The sequence below is a fragment of the Megascapheus bottae genome, chromosome 3 (assembly GCF_031878675.1).
Source record: "Megascapheus bottae isolate mThoBot1 chromosome 3, mThoBot2.hap1, whole genome shotgun sequence".
Taxonomy (NCBI): Eukaryota; Metazoa; Chordata; class Mammalia; order Rodentia; family Geomyidae; genus Megascapheus; species Megascapheus bottae.
Window position 1 is genome coordinate 71,529,497 of NC_143511.1, and position 18,421 is coordinate 71,547,917.

The following is an 18,421-nucleotide window of genomic DNA, read 5'->3' on the forward strand; positions in this document are numbered from 1 at the left end:
CATCTAGAGAATGTTCTGCCCACTCGCAGGGGATGAGGGAATGATACCGAAACAACCCTCCCTGGTGCCTTTCACAGGGTGGGTCTAGGAAACCCTGAGATCCCTTGCCTTTTGGATGTAATACTTGTTGTAGGACTGGAATTCTACACTGGCTCTCAGTGTTCCCCATATGGCTGTTCAGCCAACAACTTTTCATCTAGTAACCAACTTTCTTCCTTCCCTTGTCTCACTTCCTTACTTTCCTATCAATATTTACCTGGTTCATCTACCAAGTTATCTTGCAGTCAGACCTTTTTCCAAGATTATATTTCTAGTAACAATTAAATAAACTATGGTCTTTGTCACTGGCCATTGGTCATTGATCTACAAGGCTTCTTTCAGCAGTAAACAGACACAGGGGCAAATCAAATCTTTTGCCCAAGTAAATTTCCAACCCATAGTAAAATCCCGATTCCCTTCTCCATCCAGCTGTGGAAGAGAACAGCAAAACATGAGGATAATATAAACAGTTTTCCTTCCCAAAATTCCATGCTTGCACTGTTTCTCTCTTGCTCCGAAGTTCTCTGCTCATAGGAACTAGACAAAGGGAAACATGTTAACTGATTTTCAGGGCTAGCTATGCACAGTATCCATGCACTCAGAGGAATGCATCCTTCTCAACTGTTGATGGTTCTCCATAAACTGTGGAATGATTCTTGCTCAATTTTTTATATAATTTTTGGGGGGTCATGGGGCTTGAACTCTGGGCATAAGTGTTTTTCCTGAGCTTCTCAGCTCAAGGCCACAGCCCCACTTCCATGATTCTTGCTCTTTAATGAGAGTGGTGAGCTCTAGAGCCAAATCTAAGCCAACAAAAAAAAATCTCACATAACATCTGTTGTAGATGTGTACTTATGAATACAGATTCTTTTATTGTTAGATTTGGCTATGTACCAATAGGCTAAACTTTGGTATCCATATTACCAAAAAATTCCAGCAGTAAGTTCCTGACATCGTCACGTTTAGAGCAACATTCAAAAGCCACACATGTACATTGGGAAGGAAAATATGACTAAAAAGAAAGACATCTTGGCTAAGAAATAATACTATGAGAAACACAAACAAGTCAAATTTGCTTAATTTTTTTCACAGTCCATTTCAGATTCATCTGGAAAGATAAAGCCTATAAAATAAGACTGAAATTTATGAAACCATATGGCGAAGCTATGGCTAAATTGATATAGATCAAAATGAATGAGCCAAATTGGAAGAGATACATAGAGCAAAACACACCATCAAACAACACTTGTGGCCATGGCTGGTCCCTTTCCAGTGATGATAAGACAGCTTTTTAACTGTGTAATGCAAAAGTCACAATGAAAAGTGAAGCTTGAGACTTAGGAAATGAGAATTAACTGTGGAAAATGGATCCTTTGAGGCAATGACTTTATTTACATGGAATAGCACTGGGTGTTAGACGACGTCTTTCTCCCTTGGAAATGTTCTCTGATGTGTATTATCAGTGAGAATAATGGAGATTGACAGAGCAATGGTTCACTGTCCACCTCCCCCAACCCCCGTCCATGTGTGACAAATCCAGGAGGGCCACCATCTCCTGGCCTCTCAGCAAGGGGCAGAGTCAGTTACTTCCACCATCTGCAGCCCCAACATGGGCTCAGTTTTACATCTTGGTCATTAATTCCTCTCCTCAGAGAGCTCAACAAGCAATGGACAACCATTGTCATTTGTTTGCAGATTTTCCTGTGAGTCTGAATTCCTAAGATTTAGTATGAACCAGGAGGAAGGACAGAGAAGACAGAGGGAAGTGATATTATCTATAGAGTGGTGCCTGCCCTACAATCCAGCTAGTCTTTCATCCCGCAGAGAGTCAATGCCCCAGCTCTCGGCATTTGACAGAAAGAGAGAGGAGTGGTTTCATTTCAATATCCTAATGAAATACAAAAGCCTCATTTTGTATTAGAAAGCAGAGTTGGGCTGTGAAAGACAATTCTAAGTTTTCAGGCATGTTTAAGAAAAAAGTGGAGACATAGAAAGGATGTTTGTGTTTGAGACTAATCATTCTACAATGTTTCTGGATAGGCCAAGTCATTTTTCCTTTTCGCTTAGCTCTTCCCAGATATGACAATAATATTTCACTTCAATATGCTCACCACATTTTCAAATGCACAAGTGGATATTCTTAAATTGATAAATATCCTACCTCTAGATGACTACTGTTAATATTTTGAAAATTTTCTCACAGTTTATTTCTTCTATGAAGGCCTATATTTAATTAATTGTGCTTACGTAGTATCCATTTTTATATATGTAGAGTTTTATTACATTTAATATGGCACTTGGTTAATTCACTATGTCATGTTCTTGCTTTTGTTTTTTACCTGGGGCCTGAACTGGGCATTGTCCCTGTGCTTCGTTTTTTGCTCAAGGCTAGCACTCTACCACTTCTGCCACAGCATTACACGTCCAGCTTGTTCTGTTTATGTGGTACCCGGGGTTTCATGCATGCTAGGCAAACACTCTACCACTAAGCCACATTCCCAGGCCTATGCCACTCATTTCTAAATAGTATTTTATTGATTATAATACATGTCAGCAAGGATGTGTCCTGATTTCCTGATTCCAGCTTTTGTGTGAAGTATCACCAGAGTTGCCCTTGTGCAGACCCGCAGTCCCCTCCTTCTTATTCTTTCTCTGGAAGAAGGGACTTCCTCAGCTGCCACTCCCTTTGTCCTTTATCCAGAGTGAGTTTATGGTTTACAAAGGTGACTGCCCATGGGGCTGCACTTCTGTGCCCAGCACTGCCTGTATGGGGGAGGCATAACTGCCTGCTTTAGAAATGGAGCATTAGAAAGCTGTGAACCTAAGCCATTTTCTCCATCAATAGCAGAAAAGGACACGCTGGACTTCCACATGATCATTCAAATATATTATATGATGGGAAGAAAGGGGTCATTTCTTGGGCTTTCCCAAACCAGCTAATATTTCCTATTCCAGCTAATATTGAAACAAGCATCCTTTTACAGGGATTTTTTTGTTTGTGTCTTGGCTTCTATTCTTGTGGGACATTCTTTGGTAAACAATTAATTTTAGGGCTTATTCTTGTATTGCACTCTACAAGTTTCCATGTTACTCTGAAAACATCCAGCTACTATTATAAATAAGAGATGCATCAAATCATGCTCCAAATTAGGAATCTGTCCTGTTCAGAGAAAAGCATTTGTTAAGGGGGAAGTTCTTAAAGACACAAGTAAGGAAAGAAACAACTTGATGAAAGGTCCTGCTGAGTGATAGGATGCTCCCTCTGAATAAATGTGGGGAGTTAAGGACAAATACACATGGCCAAAGGGGTTATAGGTGAAACCAGTGAAAACTTGAGCTCATAGATGATAAAATGAGAAAGGTATACATTTTATCACATACACACATCTGTTATAAAATATCATCCTTCAAATAAAAACATACTTTTCAATAGCAGCCAGTTGTATATCATACATACATATACACATGCATATGTATATATATATATACATATCCAAGTGCCACAGGATGGTTAATAAAAAATTAAAGCTATTTGGGGTATGGAGCAGGAATTACAAAAATAATGCATGAAGCTGGGTGCTGGTGACTTACACCTATAATCCTAGCAGAGTTCTGTGGATCATGGTTCAATGCCATCCTGGGCAGAAAAGTACATGAGACTCAGTTAATCAGCAAAAAGCCAGAAATGGAGGTGTGGCTCAAGTACTAGAGTACCAGCTTTGTGTGAAGAGCTTGTGGCCTTGAGTTCAAGACCCAATACTGCCATAATAATAGAATGGAAGAAAAGAGAGAAAATTCAATGAAGTGGTGCACTCAAAACATATTCCATACACTGTCAGTAGCTTACAACTAAAAATATTTCAATTAAATGGAATCATTCTATTCACTTAATATAAATGACTTAATCATGAAATGAGTTCTGCTATGAACCTTCCTTAAAACCATTCTATTCTTGTTAGAAGCCAATACTTTTCTGAATTTTAAATTATACTTGTCCACATCAATCAAAGTAGCTATCATTACATCTAAGCATAGTAATTAGAATCCATCCCCATGCTTATAGCTTTTCCATTTAGTGTAGCAGTAAAATAACTCTTTGTACATAAAAGAAGTATGTGTGATCGGAATCTGAAGTCTTTTTCTTTTTGTCAGTCATAGGGCTTGAACTCAGGGCCTGGGCGCTATCCTTGAGCTTTTGTGACCAAAGGCTAGCACTCTACCACTTAGAACCACAGTGCCATTTCCCTTAAAAATCTTTATTTCCCAACTCTACATAAATAACCTGCCAATGGCACTTTGGGGAGGATGGGTAACAAAGAAGGGGATCCATGTTTCATCTTTTCAGAAAGACTGAGAAGGAAGCATATACCTATGAAAGGTCTCAGTGTTCATGTCCAGATTGCTCTAGGAAATCCAAGGTGGGGGAGAAGGACCATGTTTTTCTAGGAGATGTTCATGCATCTTTATTAAACTGATAAAAAATATGACTAGCATTTTGCAGTTGTTGTCAATTCACTTTCAGTATACTTTTTTATGTGTGAGTAGATTTCACATTATACACACACCTTTTGCTTCTGGAAAATGTGCCAAAGAAGTTTCTACTGCCAATATTTAAACAGATTGTTCAGGAATTGCAACAGTCTTTACTACAAGAGGTATAATCTACCACATAGGGTAAGTTAGGTAATTCTCAAATCTTCTGTTTTACTCCCAGAGGGATGAGTGCCATCTGAGAATTTCCAGTCATTTCCCTAGGCAGACACCCTTCCTCACATACTGATGAAGATGACTTATGGACCCCTTTGGCATTTGTCATCTCCCATTTGATCAATAAAGGTCCCCAATAAGATCTACATGACAGAATGCTGTGGACTGACACATACTCTCCTTACATGGAGTTGTCTCTCTGCCTTCTCCTCTTGCTTGGGATCTAGAATGAGTTCTCAATTGTAGAAGCTCTCACAGTCATTTTAGACAATGACCTGAAAATCAGAGAGCTGAGTTAGAAGAAGAGATCTGAATAACTGAAGACATTGTTCATCTGCCATACTAGCTTTGAAGGAAGTTGTAAATTACAAGGTACTTTGCAAATTAGAAGTGTATTCAAGAATGAATACATTTGATTGCATATAGGGATTCCCTTCTTGAATACTTGATTGTTAAACATGTCATTTGAAATATGATGTAAAAATCAATTTTAATAAAAGAGAATGAATACATTTAGTAGTCCTACTCCATGGTCAAAGTTAAGAGAAATGCTTTCTGTATGTATTGCCATGATTAGGTAATGGGTGAAGAAGTTTCCTACACTTTAACCAAGTAGGGTTCTGGCAGCTGGGGCCAAGAATAGCATATGCCTAACTATTCGGTCAATGTGTTTCAATCAAACATAATACAATATTGACAGCCCGTAATACGCATCTTTGAGAGTAGCAGTTCAGAAAACAATCTTATCATATATCAACCTAGATGCTCCTCAGTAGATGAATGGATCAAGAAGATGTGGTACTTAAATACAATGGAATTCTATGCTGCCATCAGAAAGAATGACATGGCTCCATTTGTAAGGAAATGGAAAGACTTGGAAAAATCATATTAAGTGAAGTAAGCCAGACCCAAAGGAACATAGGCTCCATGGTTTCCCTTGTTTGTAATAATTAGTACACCATAGGTCCTGAGTTCAAGTCAAACAATTTACATAGTAGTAGTATTAGTAATAGTAGAAGTAGTAGAAGCAGTAGTAACAACAACAACAACAATAATAATGTAGAAATCAGGAAACCAAATACTATTGACATTTACTATGTGTTGAAAGGGGCACTCAATACAACTAGTGTAAAGACCAAATAACTGCAAAGCAACTGGTCCTAGGATAACTGACTCATCAATTACTATCTAAAATAAAAAAGTTAAGATACCAGACTACAAAATAGAAGTTTCAAATAAAGTACAATTTAATGGAGAACTATTTTTTCTAGTTGGAGAAATGAGAAAGTATCTCTAAGGATGTAAGAAAATATGAGCATAATAAGAGTCTGACAGATTTGAGCATATAAAAATTTATATCTTTAACTTAATAATGACACTGCCATTAACCCAAGTAAAATACAATGAGCTGGGAAAAATCATTAGCTGTATACAGCACAAAAGTTCCTGGTCTAACTACATAAATAATGAGCTTTTATTATCACTAATAGCAAACAAATATGGCTAGAATGGAAAAGGGGCAAAATATATAACCAGATAATTAGCAAAAGACAAAATATAACTACCCAGATAATGCAGTAGCAAATGTTCATCCTTAAAAGTATAACTCTACCACTTGCATGTCAAATCATCAAAACTACTAAGAATAATAATATACTATATTGCTGAGCAGGTAGCAAACTTGCTACTTAATAACATGTAATTTTACATAATTCCCTCAGGGAAGAAGGGACCTTTTCTATCAAGAAGTTAAACAGGGGGAGGGCTGAGAGCAAGGCCCAGTGGTAGACCATCTGCCTAGTAGGTATCCAGTGGTAGACCATTTGCCTAGTAGGTATGAGGCCTTGAGTTCAAACTCGAGTGCTGCTCTCACCCACAAAAAAAAAAGGTTAAAAGTTTCATATCTTTTAATCCAAAATGCAGAAAACCTTTCTAAAGAACTAATTAGAGTGGTCTACAACTATTTGCGTTCTCTGCAAATTAGTTAATTAAAAAAAAGAAACCCTTTGGGACTGAGAGTTTGGCCTAGTGGTAGAGTGCTTGCCTAGCATGCACAGAGACCCAGGTTCAATTCCTCAGTACCACATACATAGAAAAAAGCCGGAAGTGGTGCTGAAGCTCAAGAGTGGTAGAGCTCTAGCTTTGAGAAAGTTCAAGGACAGTACTCAGGCCCTGAGCTCAAGCCCAGGACTGGCAAAAAAAAAAAAAGAATGAAAGAAAGAAAGAAACCCAGAACATCACAATAAATTATCAGTAAAATAAAGTATGGCGCTCATGCATGAGATAGTATGCAGCTTAGTATCATTTCAGTCATGATAAGACGAATGAAAATATCTGGCTACAAAACCTCTGGATATCTTGGTCCAAGACATGTGAAAGGGTATCAATGGATGTGAATTAATGCACCTTCTATCTGGCAAATATCATGTAGCCCTTCTACTAATTACAATAAAAATATATGAAAGAAAACCTCTGGATAGCAATTTGATTGAATTATTTATAAGTATCATGCTGGACAAATGCTCAACCCAATATAAACAATGATGTTTTCCTCTTCTTTTTTCTATTTCTTTTTGCTTCATTAGTTCTACAAATGTTGACTTGTTATGTGTCATCAACTGACCATATGTTACTTTGTAATCAGAAAATGTGATGCAAAGGTAGCTAGGTTTGGAGGGCGAGTTCGGCCTAGTGGTAGAGTGCTTGCCTAGCATGCATGAAGCCCTGGGTTCAATTCCTCAGTACCACACAATGAGAAAACACTGGAATTGGCGCTGTAACTCAAGTGGCTCTGAGTTCAAGCCCTAGGACTGGCAAAAAAAAGTATCTGGTTTGGTGACTCACACCTATAAAATCCCAGTTACTAGGGAAGTAGAGATGGGAAAGGTGAAGGCCCTAGTTGATACTCCATTGTTTTTACTCCATTTCAACAAACAAGCCAGGCAAGCTGGTGCACACATGTAGTCCCAGCCAGTCAGGGAGGTCAGGCTCATCCCTGAAACCTTATATGAAAAAATAACTAAACCAACAACCAGGGCTGGGTATGGTTCCAGCAGTGGATATACGCGCATGCGTGTATGCACGCGTGCATACACAGACACACATACAGAGGTAGAGAGAGATACAGGGAGAAAGACAGATACGGACAGGAAGAAAAGCAGGGGAGAGAAATTAGTACATTTGTCCAGCACCCAAAACTGACCTCTTCCAGATACTAAAATATTTCTAAGAGATTCAGAGAGCACAATTATGGTTTCCTGCTGAAACCATAAGCCCCACCGATAAATATTAATAATAAAACAATACCAATCATAATATAGATTAGAGGCACATTCTGTGCCCTCCACACCCTACTTCTGCACCCATCTTGTCAGCAGTACTCACCTGTGCATCTTGGACAGCTCATCCCCACCAGTCTACCTGGGCATAGCTCTTGAGAGGCCTTTTCTTCCCCGCCTCGGGAGGGACCACGGAGACACCCTGCCTTAGGCAAAGCCCTTACCCCGCCCCCATCCCTGAGACCCCACAGTTGGGGGAGAGGGGGCACTGCGGACTTAGATTTCGAGGAAGGGGTTGCAGGGTGAGCTGGGCCCTGCGCACTTGGCCTGGGCATGCAGGCGGGTGCCTTACCGCGGCTTGCTGGAAGGCGCCTTTGGTGTAGGTGCCCCCGCCGCGGTAGGGGATGGCGGGGAGCTCGCGGCTGAGCAGCGCGCACTTGTGCTGGTGCGGGCGGCGGGCGGAGATGTAATCCACGCGCGCCACCACGTTGTTCTTGGAGGCGAAGGTCACGACGGCCACGCGCGTGGCGGTGGGCACCACGGGGAAGTCAGACAGCAGCTTGCGCACGAACTTGAGCTCGTTGAGGAAGTTGACGCGGCCCACGCTGGACGACTCGTCCACCAGGAAGACGAGCTCCAGGCGCCCGCTGCGCTCCCGCAGGCGCCGCACGCGGTTCCGGAACGCCTGGCCCAGGCGCTCCACTTTGCTCTCGGCGGGCTCCTCCTCGCCGGGCGCGAGGGGCATCGCCGGCCACCGGCCCGGAGATCCGGGCACCGCAACCTCCGGGAAGAAGCGGAAGCTGAAATTACGCGACGGGGACAGCTGCTGGAAGGTCGTCCAGCCCGAAACCAGGGCCAGACCCCAGCAACAAAAGGCCAGGCGCAGCCACCGCATCGCGCCGGGAACCCTGGCGGGGGATCGGCGCCGGGTGGCCGGGTGGCAGAGGGGCGCGCGCGGAGCCTGGCCGCAGGGCAGCCGCCGCCAGCCTTGGCGCCCTTTTAAATCTGACACGGGGACAAATTCCAGACCCCTCTGGCTGCTCTGCTCGGGGACTCGGGAGGGACTGGCGCGCGATCGACCCCTCTTGTTCCTCTCTCTCTGTCTCCCTCTCTTCTCTCTCTCCTCCTCCTCACTCCCTAACGCCTATAAACTGTTAGAAGGAAAAGGCGCCCTCATGAAGATTCTCCTGCCTTGTCCCTCCTTCTCTCCCTCGTCCCTCCTCTCTGCTTTTCCCTCTCCACTCCCCTGGCCCCTTTCCCTATCTCTGCCTCTATCTCCCTCCTCCCTCTCCCCTCCTTCTCCTCCCAGGATCCAGGCAAAGACCAGGAGATTCCTTGACTCCAGAATACCGGTCTGTCAGCTCTCAACAACCGCTCAGCAAGCGCACCAGCGCCCTGGCCCTGATTGATCCCATGTGTCTGGCAGAAGTTGCAGAGGAATTCACTGGAGATAGGTCCAGATACCAAGAGTGCCACAGTAATTGGAAACACTCTGTAGAAGAAAATGCACACGCACACACTTGAGCGCGAGCGCGCACACGCGCGCACACACACACACACACATACACATTGTGATTCTTTCCCACCCTTAAGTGCCTTAAAGACCCCACCATATGGCTATTTGTGGACCTTTCCTGGCAGGGATTTCTGCATGGAAGTGTGAGTGTGTATGCACACTACAGGAACCTATAGGTTCAAGTCACACCCCTATGCCTTCCACAGTGGGGACTAGTCATGTTGGGTCAATCATGCATCTACCTAATCATCCATTTGGTCATTCTTTCCCCCATGGATAACGTTTTTGAGCCCTCATTATGAGCTGGGTTTATGAGTTATGCTAGGCAGCAAGAATATGAAGAAGAAAAACCAGTCATGGATCTGGTCCTTGAGAACATTTACAAGACGTGAGCAGCAACCAGATATTCACACAAGACATGGCTTATCTATGTATCTATATAGTATCTGCATTATATGGAATCATACAAGAAATACATCATTTCCCCTATAAGAGTCTTGAGCTTGGCCAAAATCAGGCAAGGTAAGATCGACCTGGTGTTGCACATCTACTCAGAAACATAAGCTACTCGATGGCCCATTTTTCCAGCTCTGCAGGGGTGCGTGTGTACAGAAGCAAGGGAACAGGCGTCCTGTGCAGGTGTTACATGAACCACTTACACAGAGTCAACTCAAACCCTTCGCTCTGTTTTAGCATTTATTTAATGATGCAACTTGGGGCCCTCAAAGTTCCTTAGTCTCTCACGGTGGAATATTTAACTCCATATATATATATTTAAGAAGTACTTTCACAGGTACAGATGTCTCCAGCTCTAGCCTTGGGTTTGTGTGAAATGAAATATCAGATCTGCTATTTACCATTTCTATCAATTCTCTCATTTGGAAAATGGAATGATAATAATATCTTAAGAATTAACATGAGGATTAAATCATAAAAAGGAAAGCACTTATGAAACAGTATGTACTTGGTAAACGTCAGTTGTAACTGCTACCTTTTGCCATGAATGCTGTCCAAATCCTTCATTTTCAAACACTTTTATTGACCATCTATGCTGTATCAGCATGATAGATACTGGGGACTGAAAAATGAATGAGGTTCCATTCTAGTCCACCAGAATGGACTCTTTTTCTTATCAAAAGAAAACACAGAGCCTCAAGTTAATTACAAAAATGATAAGAGGACTGCAAGATATACAAAAGAAAGTCAGAAGAAGAAAGATCTAGATCATCCCCAAAATGAGCAAAGATCTCATCTGAGCTGGAATCTTGGGAAAAGAATAGTTTATCCAATTCCATCCACTCTGTGTCATTTAAAACACAGCATTAAGACCTGGCATTTTGGGCCTTTAATGTATAAGGCAGATTGACAAAAATCTGGGGTGGGAAGCAGACAACTACATTTAGGGCCCTCTGATTGCAAGCAATGGTATCCAGCTTGTCCTTTATAAAGGGTTTCTTAAGCCAAAGTAATGACAGCAAGGCAGGGTAATGAGCAGGTCTCTCAAGCCTTTGAAGAGGAAATCAGAGGGGCCCATGTCTGAAACACCACCAGTTGGTAGACCAAGGCAGAAGTTCACAATTAAGAATGCAAATCAGAATAACCCAGGTCTTGAATATTCCTCTTCTGCTTCTCATTGCATTCTCTTAAGTCTCTTCTTCAGAAAGATTCTTCCTCATAAACTCACATTAAGAAAAATTAACAAGGGCCAGGAGTTTGGCCTAGCAGTAGAGTGCTTGCCTAGCATGTATGAAGACCTGGGTTTGAGTCCTCAGTATCACATACATAGAAAAAGCCTGAAGTAGTGCTATGGCTCAAATGAGCTCTAACTTTGAGAAAGCCCAAGGACAATGCTCAGGACCTGAGTACAAGTCCCAAGATTGGCAAATAAATAAATAAATAAATAAATGACTAGACAGAGATGTGGCTCAAGTAGTAGATCATCAGTCATGAGCAAGAAATCTGAGTGAAAACATGAGATTCTGAGTTCAAGCCCCAGTAAACATACACACACACACACACACACACACACACACACACGCTGTTAACAAAAACATATCACTACTCTTTTTTCTTTCTTTTTTTCATATATTTTATTGTAATTAATAGAAGGGTTACATGATATTTGCCAGATAGAAGGTGCATTAATTCACAAACATTGATACCCTTTCACATGTCTTGGTCCCCATTTCCCTCCCCCACCCCCACCCTACCACTAACTATTCTAAAGAAAGCCTACTATAGAGCTGCCATGGGTCATATGTTCATCCCTTAGCCCAGCATTGTGACTATGGGGACAGACAGTCACCAGTGTCCTAATTCTGGTCATGTGCTCACTGCAGCATGATAGTCTTACCTCTCTCCATCCACCCCAGCTATCACACACATATGTCTAGTTTTCTCTTCTAGAGTCCCAGAGTTTCTACGAGGCGTAACCTTTCCTAGGATCAAGACTACATTTTCTTTTCTTTCTTTTTTGTCTGATGTGGGACTTGAACTCTGGCCTGGGGGTTGTCCCTGAGCTCTTCAGTTCAAGACTACAGCCCCATCCCTTGAGCCACAGCACCATTCCCAAGACTACATTGTCTTGCTGCTCCTGCAGCTTAAGATGGCATGGACCCAGATCCTACACTGTTTTTGTGATAGCTTCTAGAATAGACTAGACCTCTTTAATAGACAGCTGCTGGGTTTTTTTTAATCTATTGTCACTTCCTTTCATCTTTTCCTGTCTAGAATGTGAATATGTTAGTAGAATTTCAGTGGTCATCTTGGGAGGGTAACAATTGTTTGGGGATGAGGAGCATGGCTCCTACAGAGTTGGTGGGACAGAACAATAAGTGACAGCCGGAAGATGCCACCTTGTGTTTGTACTTTACAAGGTATCTTTCTGTTATGAGTTTAACAGAGGTAATGTTCCCCAGACAGGCCACTCTATGCTTTTTCTAAGTAGAACTATCTGAAGAGGGAAGCAATGATGGGAAAACCCTGATGTTGAGACACTGAAGACAACTAAGAGCAATATTATACATGTATTTATAATGCTAGGCCTCTTTGGACTGGGAATTAGTGAAATGTTTATTTTATTTTTATTTGTGTGTTTTATTAGCTTGTTTTTATTTGGTTCTTGAGATAATGTCACTGAGATTAAAGAAAAGGCCATACACATTTTCTATCTTTTTACAATTTCTCCTGACCTAAAACACAACATCTAGTAAAATGTGTCATTTTCCAGAGGGAAAAAAATAAGCATATATGGTTATAGGATATAAATTTTCTTATCCTGTAAGATAGGAAAAATTAAAAGGTTCAAAATGCCCATCTTTTTATGGCATTTAATTTCAACTCACTATGCCAAATACTCTTATTTGTTCTTATATGATTACCCCATTTTATAGGAAAAATAAAACCAATAGAACGTAGGCATATATCTGGAAAGATAAATGGCTTATAATAGTTCCATCCATGAAATGTTCGAATGTGTTGTTGCTTACTAGCAACGCAGTCTTGTAACCTAGATGGTTCGGCAATGTGTGATTTGTTTTCACCATTCTTACATCTGCATCTCTGATGAATTGCTTCAGATGATGTGGTCTCTAATTTCCACTAAATAGAACTGACAAATCCCAGAGGAAGTTACTGCGGTGGGGGTGGGGTGGAGGAGAGAATGTGCTATCTGGCTCCACATCCTTGTTCTGGCAGCTGTCATGAGATTTGTGAAGCAGTAAGTAAGGAAATATGAAAATGAAGGAACAAACAAGAGATATCTCCCTGTGTCATTCTCACTCTCTATGTTACAACTTGTCTTCCCCTTCTGGGGCACTCTCTTGTGCTCCCCCTCCCTCTCTCTCTTTCTCTTTCTCTCTCTCTCTCTCTGTACTAATGCCTACTTTGGGGTTTCATGCTATGCCAAGTTAATTCTGGGTATTCCAGAGGGAAATGGAAATGGTAAACACACTGCTGAACAGTGGTAATTTGAATTCTAGCCTTTTTCACCAAACCACCTGCTACTATTAATCTTTTAGTTCTCCTCTACAGAACTCCATGCATTCTGCACATATTTTTTTATTGTATTAATTACATATAAGAACATTTTAGTCTAATTGGTTATACACTTTAGAGAACTGATGCTTAGACTTTTTTCTAGTACATAGTTACACTTTTTTTCTAAATGATTTCTGCTGTATTCTTTTGACTTGAATCTTCATTTACTTTCCACTTACTCTGTTTTATTAAATAGAGCTTTTACCCTTACAGTTTTCTGCCAAGTAGAGCTTTAGTTATATCTTATGTGTAACATTATTATTATTTTCAAACAATTGGAATTTTATTTTCCTCTTTGGCCTAGGAATTATTGAAGTGTTTATTTATTTTATTTTTATTTGTGTGCTTTGTTAGCCTGCTTTTATTTGTTTCTTGAGATAATGTCATTGAGATTAAAGAAAAGGTCCTGTAAGGTACGGTGTCTCACACCTGTAATCCTAGCTACTCAGGAGGCTGAGATCTGAGGATCTTGGTTCAAAGCCAGCCTGGGTACTAAAGACCATGAGACTCTTATCTCCAATTAATCACTAGAAAACCAGAAGTGGCACTGTGGCTCTAGGGGTAGGGTGGTAGCCTTGAGCTGAAGAGCTCAGGAACAGCATCCAGGCCCGGAGACCAAGTCCCACAACCAACAAAAGAAAAGGTCCTACACATCTTTCTTATTACAATTTTTCCTGACCTAAAACATAACATCTAGTAAAATGTGTCATTTTCCTGAGGAAAAAATAAGCATGTGTGGTCATAGGATATAAATTTTCCTATCTTATAAGTCAGTTTTATTATATACAATTGCTAATATTCTATATCTTTATTCATTGTAATCTATTCCATCTGTGTATCATGAATAATTTGCTACAATTTGGCTTACTCAGTTTGACTCCCGATTTGCTTTATAGTCTGATATTTCAAATCATGTTCACAGATGTTCATAATAGATACTTGCTATGAATGAACATTTGAGAATAGTGTCACTTCACAATGGCTACAGCCCCTAATTAATCTTTATTCTTTTAATATACTCATCCCTTATTCTTCTAACATATTTATCCAAATTTACCACTGTCTACATGCTACCTCAGTTATCACCACCATCTTGAACATCACCATCATCATCATTACTATTTTGAGTTGTTTTGACATTTCATATTCTTTTCTTTCGCCTTTTTGTCCATCTGTTCTCTCATCTTTACATTTAAATCTTTATTTTCATTTTTTAAAAAATTTATTTTATTGTCAAGATGATGCATAGAGGGGATACGGTTACATTTGTTAGGTAGTAGGTACATTACTTCTTGAACATTGATACCCTTTCGCATGCTTTTCCCCCACTTTTCCTCCCTGCACCCTATCTGTTAAGATGTGTTAGATCAATGCATCTGCATATATTGTAATCAACAATTTTAGCTTCCTGTCATCTTATTCTAGGTTTTCTGTTTCTACAGATTGTGAACACAAGATTTTTGGGTGCCCCAAACCTTAATAATCTAGATAACTTACATTTAATGAAGATTTTATGAACAAAAATAAATGCCATGAGTCTACAGTAAGTAAACTATCACGACTTTAAATAAGATAGTATCTCACCTTACACTTGTCTGAGGATCATCTCATCTTCACCCTGGCCATCCAAGTGGGTGGGCATTTCTGAACCATATCCCATACCTACTGTGACACTCAACATCTCCCCCATATGCAGACAATTCTGTTCAGACTTTAAATAATAAGTCAAGCTGTCAACTACTCAAAACATCTTTCTGTCATGTTAGGATCTCTGCAAGAGGGGCCAATATGAGAAGCTCATGGGCTATGATCATTTTTAAAAGACAGAAGTTAAATATTCCTCATGGATATAGCTCATATTGTATAGGTCAATTTCAGTTTTACTTTACTTAGTCTTCTTTAGAAACAGAGAAGAGTTAGCTAGACTTGAAACTAGAGAGATGGAGTAAAACTAATTTGGAAATTTAGTGGTAAGTGTTTTGCTTGGTCTTCACTTCATCAGGTTATGAAGGTCAGGTTCATGGTGCTTTCTACAGAGCCCACTTCATGCTTCCTCTCACTAGGGTTTGATACAGGAATACACTAAAATCACTGTGACAATGTAGGAAACAAATCCTAAGAAAATACAGGTGAGCACCACAGCACTACATTGCCTTTGTCAGCCTTGCACCAAGATCAAGGCATCATCTTGCTCAGAGACCCAAAAGAGGGAAAAGATGGGAGTAAAAAAACCAAAGCAGATGAGAGTGGGGGGTTGGGAGTTTGGCCTAGTGGTAGAGTGCTTGCCTAGCATGCAGGAAGACTCAGGTTTGATTCCTCAGTACCACATACATAGAAAAAAGCCGGAAGTGGTGCTGTGGCTCAAGTGGTAGAACGCTAGTCCTAAGGAAAAAGCTCAAGGACAGTGCTCAGGCTCTGAGTTCAAGGCAAAACAACAAACAAACAAACACAAAAAGCAATCCAAGGGAGTTGGGGGTAAAAGGAAAGCAAAAAGACATCATCTTTGTAGCTTTGGCAAGATGTCCCCAGTCTAAGCTGATGGTTCAGAATCCACTTCCTGTCAAGCTTGGGCATGTAACATCATTTCCCACTCCCCAGAGGACAAAATCCAGCCTCCATGCTGTTCAGCTACCTCATGCCAATGTTGGTCAGTTAAAACATTTGGATCCTTAAAAGGAAACCAACAGTAGTACCATTACTGGTTTCCAAGTCTTAAAAAAAATAAAAACCGACAACAAGACAAAACAAAAACAACAAAATAATCCCCCTTTCTTATATGTGAGGCTATTCTTGGATATTTGAAAGCTTCATTTCTCTTTTAATTCTATGCTAGACTCAGGTTTCTTGAGACCATAAACTTCAACTATGTTTGGATTTTTCTTCCTTTAAAACAAATAAGAACATCCCATGACTGCCTCTCCCTCACCATCTCTTCATCTTCTGATCTTTCCATGGACTTCGCCAGCACATCTGGAGCAGGGGGTTTTCTCAGCACTTTCCAAGCCCATGTCCTCAGGGGGCCACAGAAAAGCAGCATTATTCCTTTCATGTGTTCTTATGCTTCTAAAAGGGACACTAAAGATGAATTATAAAAGAAAAAAGTGCCAAAGGAAAGAGAGCCTTCCCTAACTCCTAAAAAAGAAAAGAGTCCAGGGAATCCAGATACTCCTATGGACCCCATCTTGGTCCTCCAGCCTCCTCAAACAAGCTTTCAACCCTTGGGGTAAATAGATTCACCTTCAGTGCCCTTAAAACAAATACCAGTACCTGGATCACATCCCAGACAAACTAAGTAAGAATCTCTCAAGTGTTTTGTTTGTTTCGTTTTTTGACTTCCCAAGTTCATTGAGAACCATTGCCCTAGTGTGACAGAGCAAAGTGGTTCTCTTTGGTACTATACGGAATTCTTCCTTCTTTAAGAAAAACAAGATGTTCAGCATTTTGGGTATGTCAGGGATAATATGGAGGATTGAACTCAGCTGGGTCTGTTGCTTGCCAGGCAAGTGCTCTACCACTTGAATCATGCCCAAGTCCCTTTTGTTTTTAGCTTGCTTCTAGGACAGGATATCTTGCTTTTTTTTCCTTACTTCACCTCCTAAGTAGGTATGACTAGAGGCATCTGCTACCATATCCAGTTACAAAGCCAATTTCACGTTTCTCTACACATCTCTAATTCTCCATGAGAGGAAAGAATGTGTAACATCCTGAGAATCAGACTATTTAAGAATGTATATACACAAATACATGCACATCATTTGAATTATGTGTATATGTATAGGATATGTAGAATGATAGGAAATGTTGCTTCAACCACTGAAATTAGAGAAAGATTGGTTGTACAAACCAGCTTCCTTAGAAATAAAGCATAATTACTCTTAGGAAGTTAATAGAGAAAATACGTTGACATTTGGCAATAACAAAATGGTACAATAACCCTAGGTGCCTCTAGGGTTGAAGAACATTAAAGAATAAAAACTAAAATTATATGCCATAGTCTTCATTACTCAATTTCAAACTTTTTATTATTTCTTCTCTTATCGCCACTGTTCTTTCTCTAGGGAGAAGTTGATTGTGCTTTGTTCAGTAAGGTCCTAAACAAATTTCACGAGCGTAACTCTCACGAGATTCTAAATGTGAGGGTTTATTTTTTTATGATCAGATAATGATTGCAATCTTTACAAACCATATTTTAATGTGAATATTTTTGCATGTCTAAAGAAGTGTATTCATTAGCCACTATCATACTAAAGGAAGAAAAACTGAAACTATTTCCTCTAAGAGTAGGAACATGTCTATGGTGCCCACTCTCCTATTCAATATTTTACTAAGATTTTTGTCAAAGCAATAAGGCAAAAGAAAGATATAAAAAGAGATCCAATCTTCTATTTGCAGATGATATGACCCTGTATTTACAGAACCCTAAAAGTTCTATCCCTAAACCCACAGAGCTAATGAACTCCTTTAGCAAAGTAGTAAGATGTAAAATCAACACACAGAAACCAGAAGCTTTTCTATATGCCAATAATGACCAGATAGAGAAGAAAACTAATAGAACAATTTTGTTGGCAATAGCCTGGAAAAGCCAAAATAAAACTAGGACTAAACTTAACCTGAGTAGAATTACAGAGGCTTAACAAATAGAAGAGTGAATTGACAAGTGGGAGTGCACACAACATAGGATACAATTACTAAACTAAGAAGACAGCAAGGGTTTGGTTGCCAGAGCAGGTCTTTAATGACATAAAGAATACTTACTGCTATTAATATTATTTTAATTTATTATTATTATTCTTGGGCTATGTTTGATGAAATTTCACAAACCAACTCCAGAATAACAAAGAAT

At 40.2% G+C, this 18,421-nt stretch overlaps 1 protein-coding gene across 1 annotated transcript in view; it reads right to left on the reverse strand.

Annotated features, from left to right (window-relative positions):
- Svep1 (sushi, von Willebrand factor type A, EGF and pentraxin domain containing 1) overlaps nucleotides 1-9,329 on the reverse strand; it is a 152,536-nt gene extending 143,207 nt beyond the window's left edge. Inside the window, exon 1 of the mRNA XM_090330416.1 lies at nucleotides 8,377-9,329. Coding sequence (XP_090186542.1) covers nucleotides 8,377-8,919 — 543 coding nt within the window. The 5' untranslated portion in view covers nucleotides 8,920-9,329. The remainder of the gene's footprint in view (nucleotides 1-8,376) is intronic.
- Nucleotides 9,330-18,421: the final 9,092 nt, after the last annotated feature.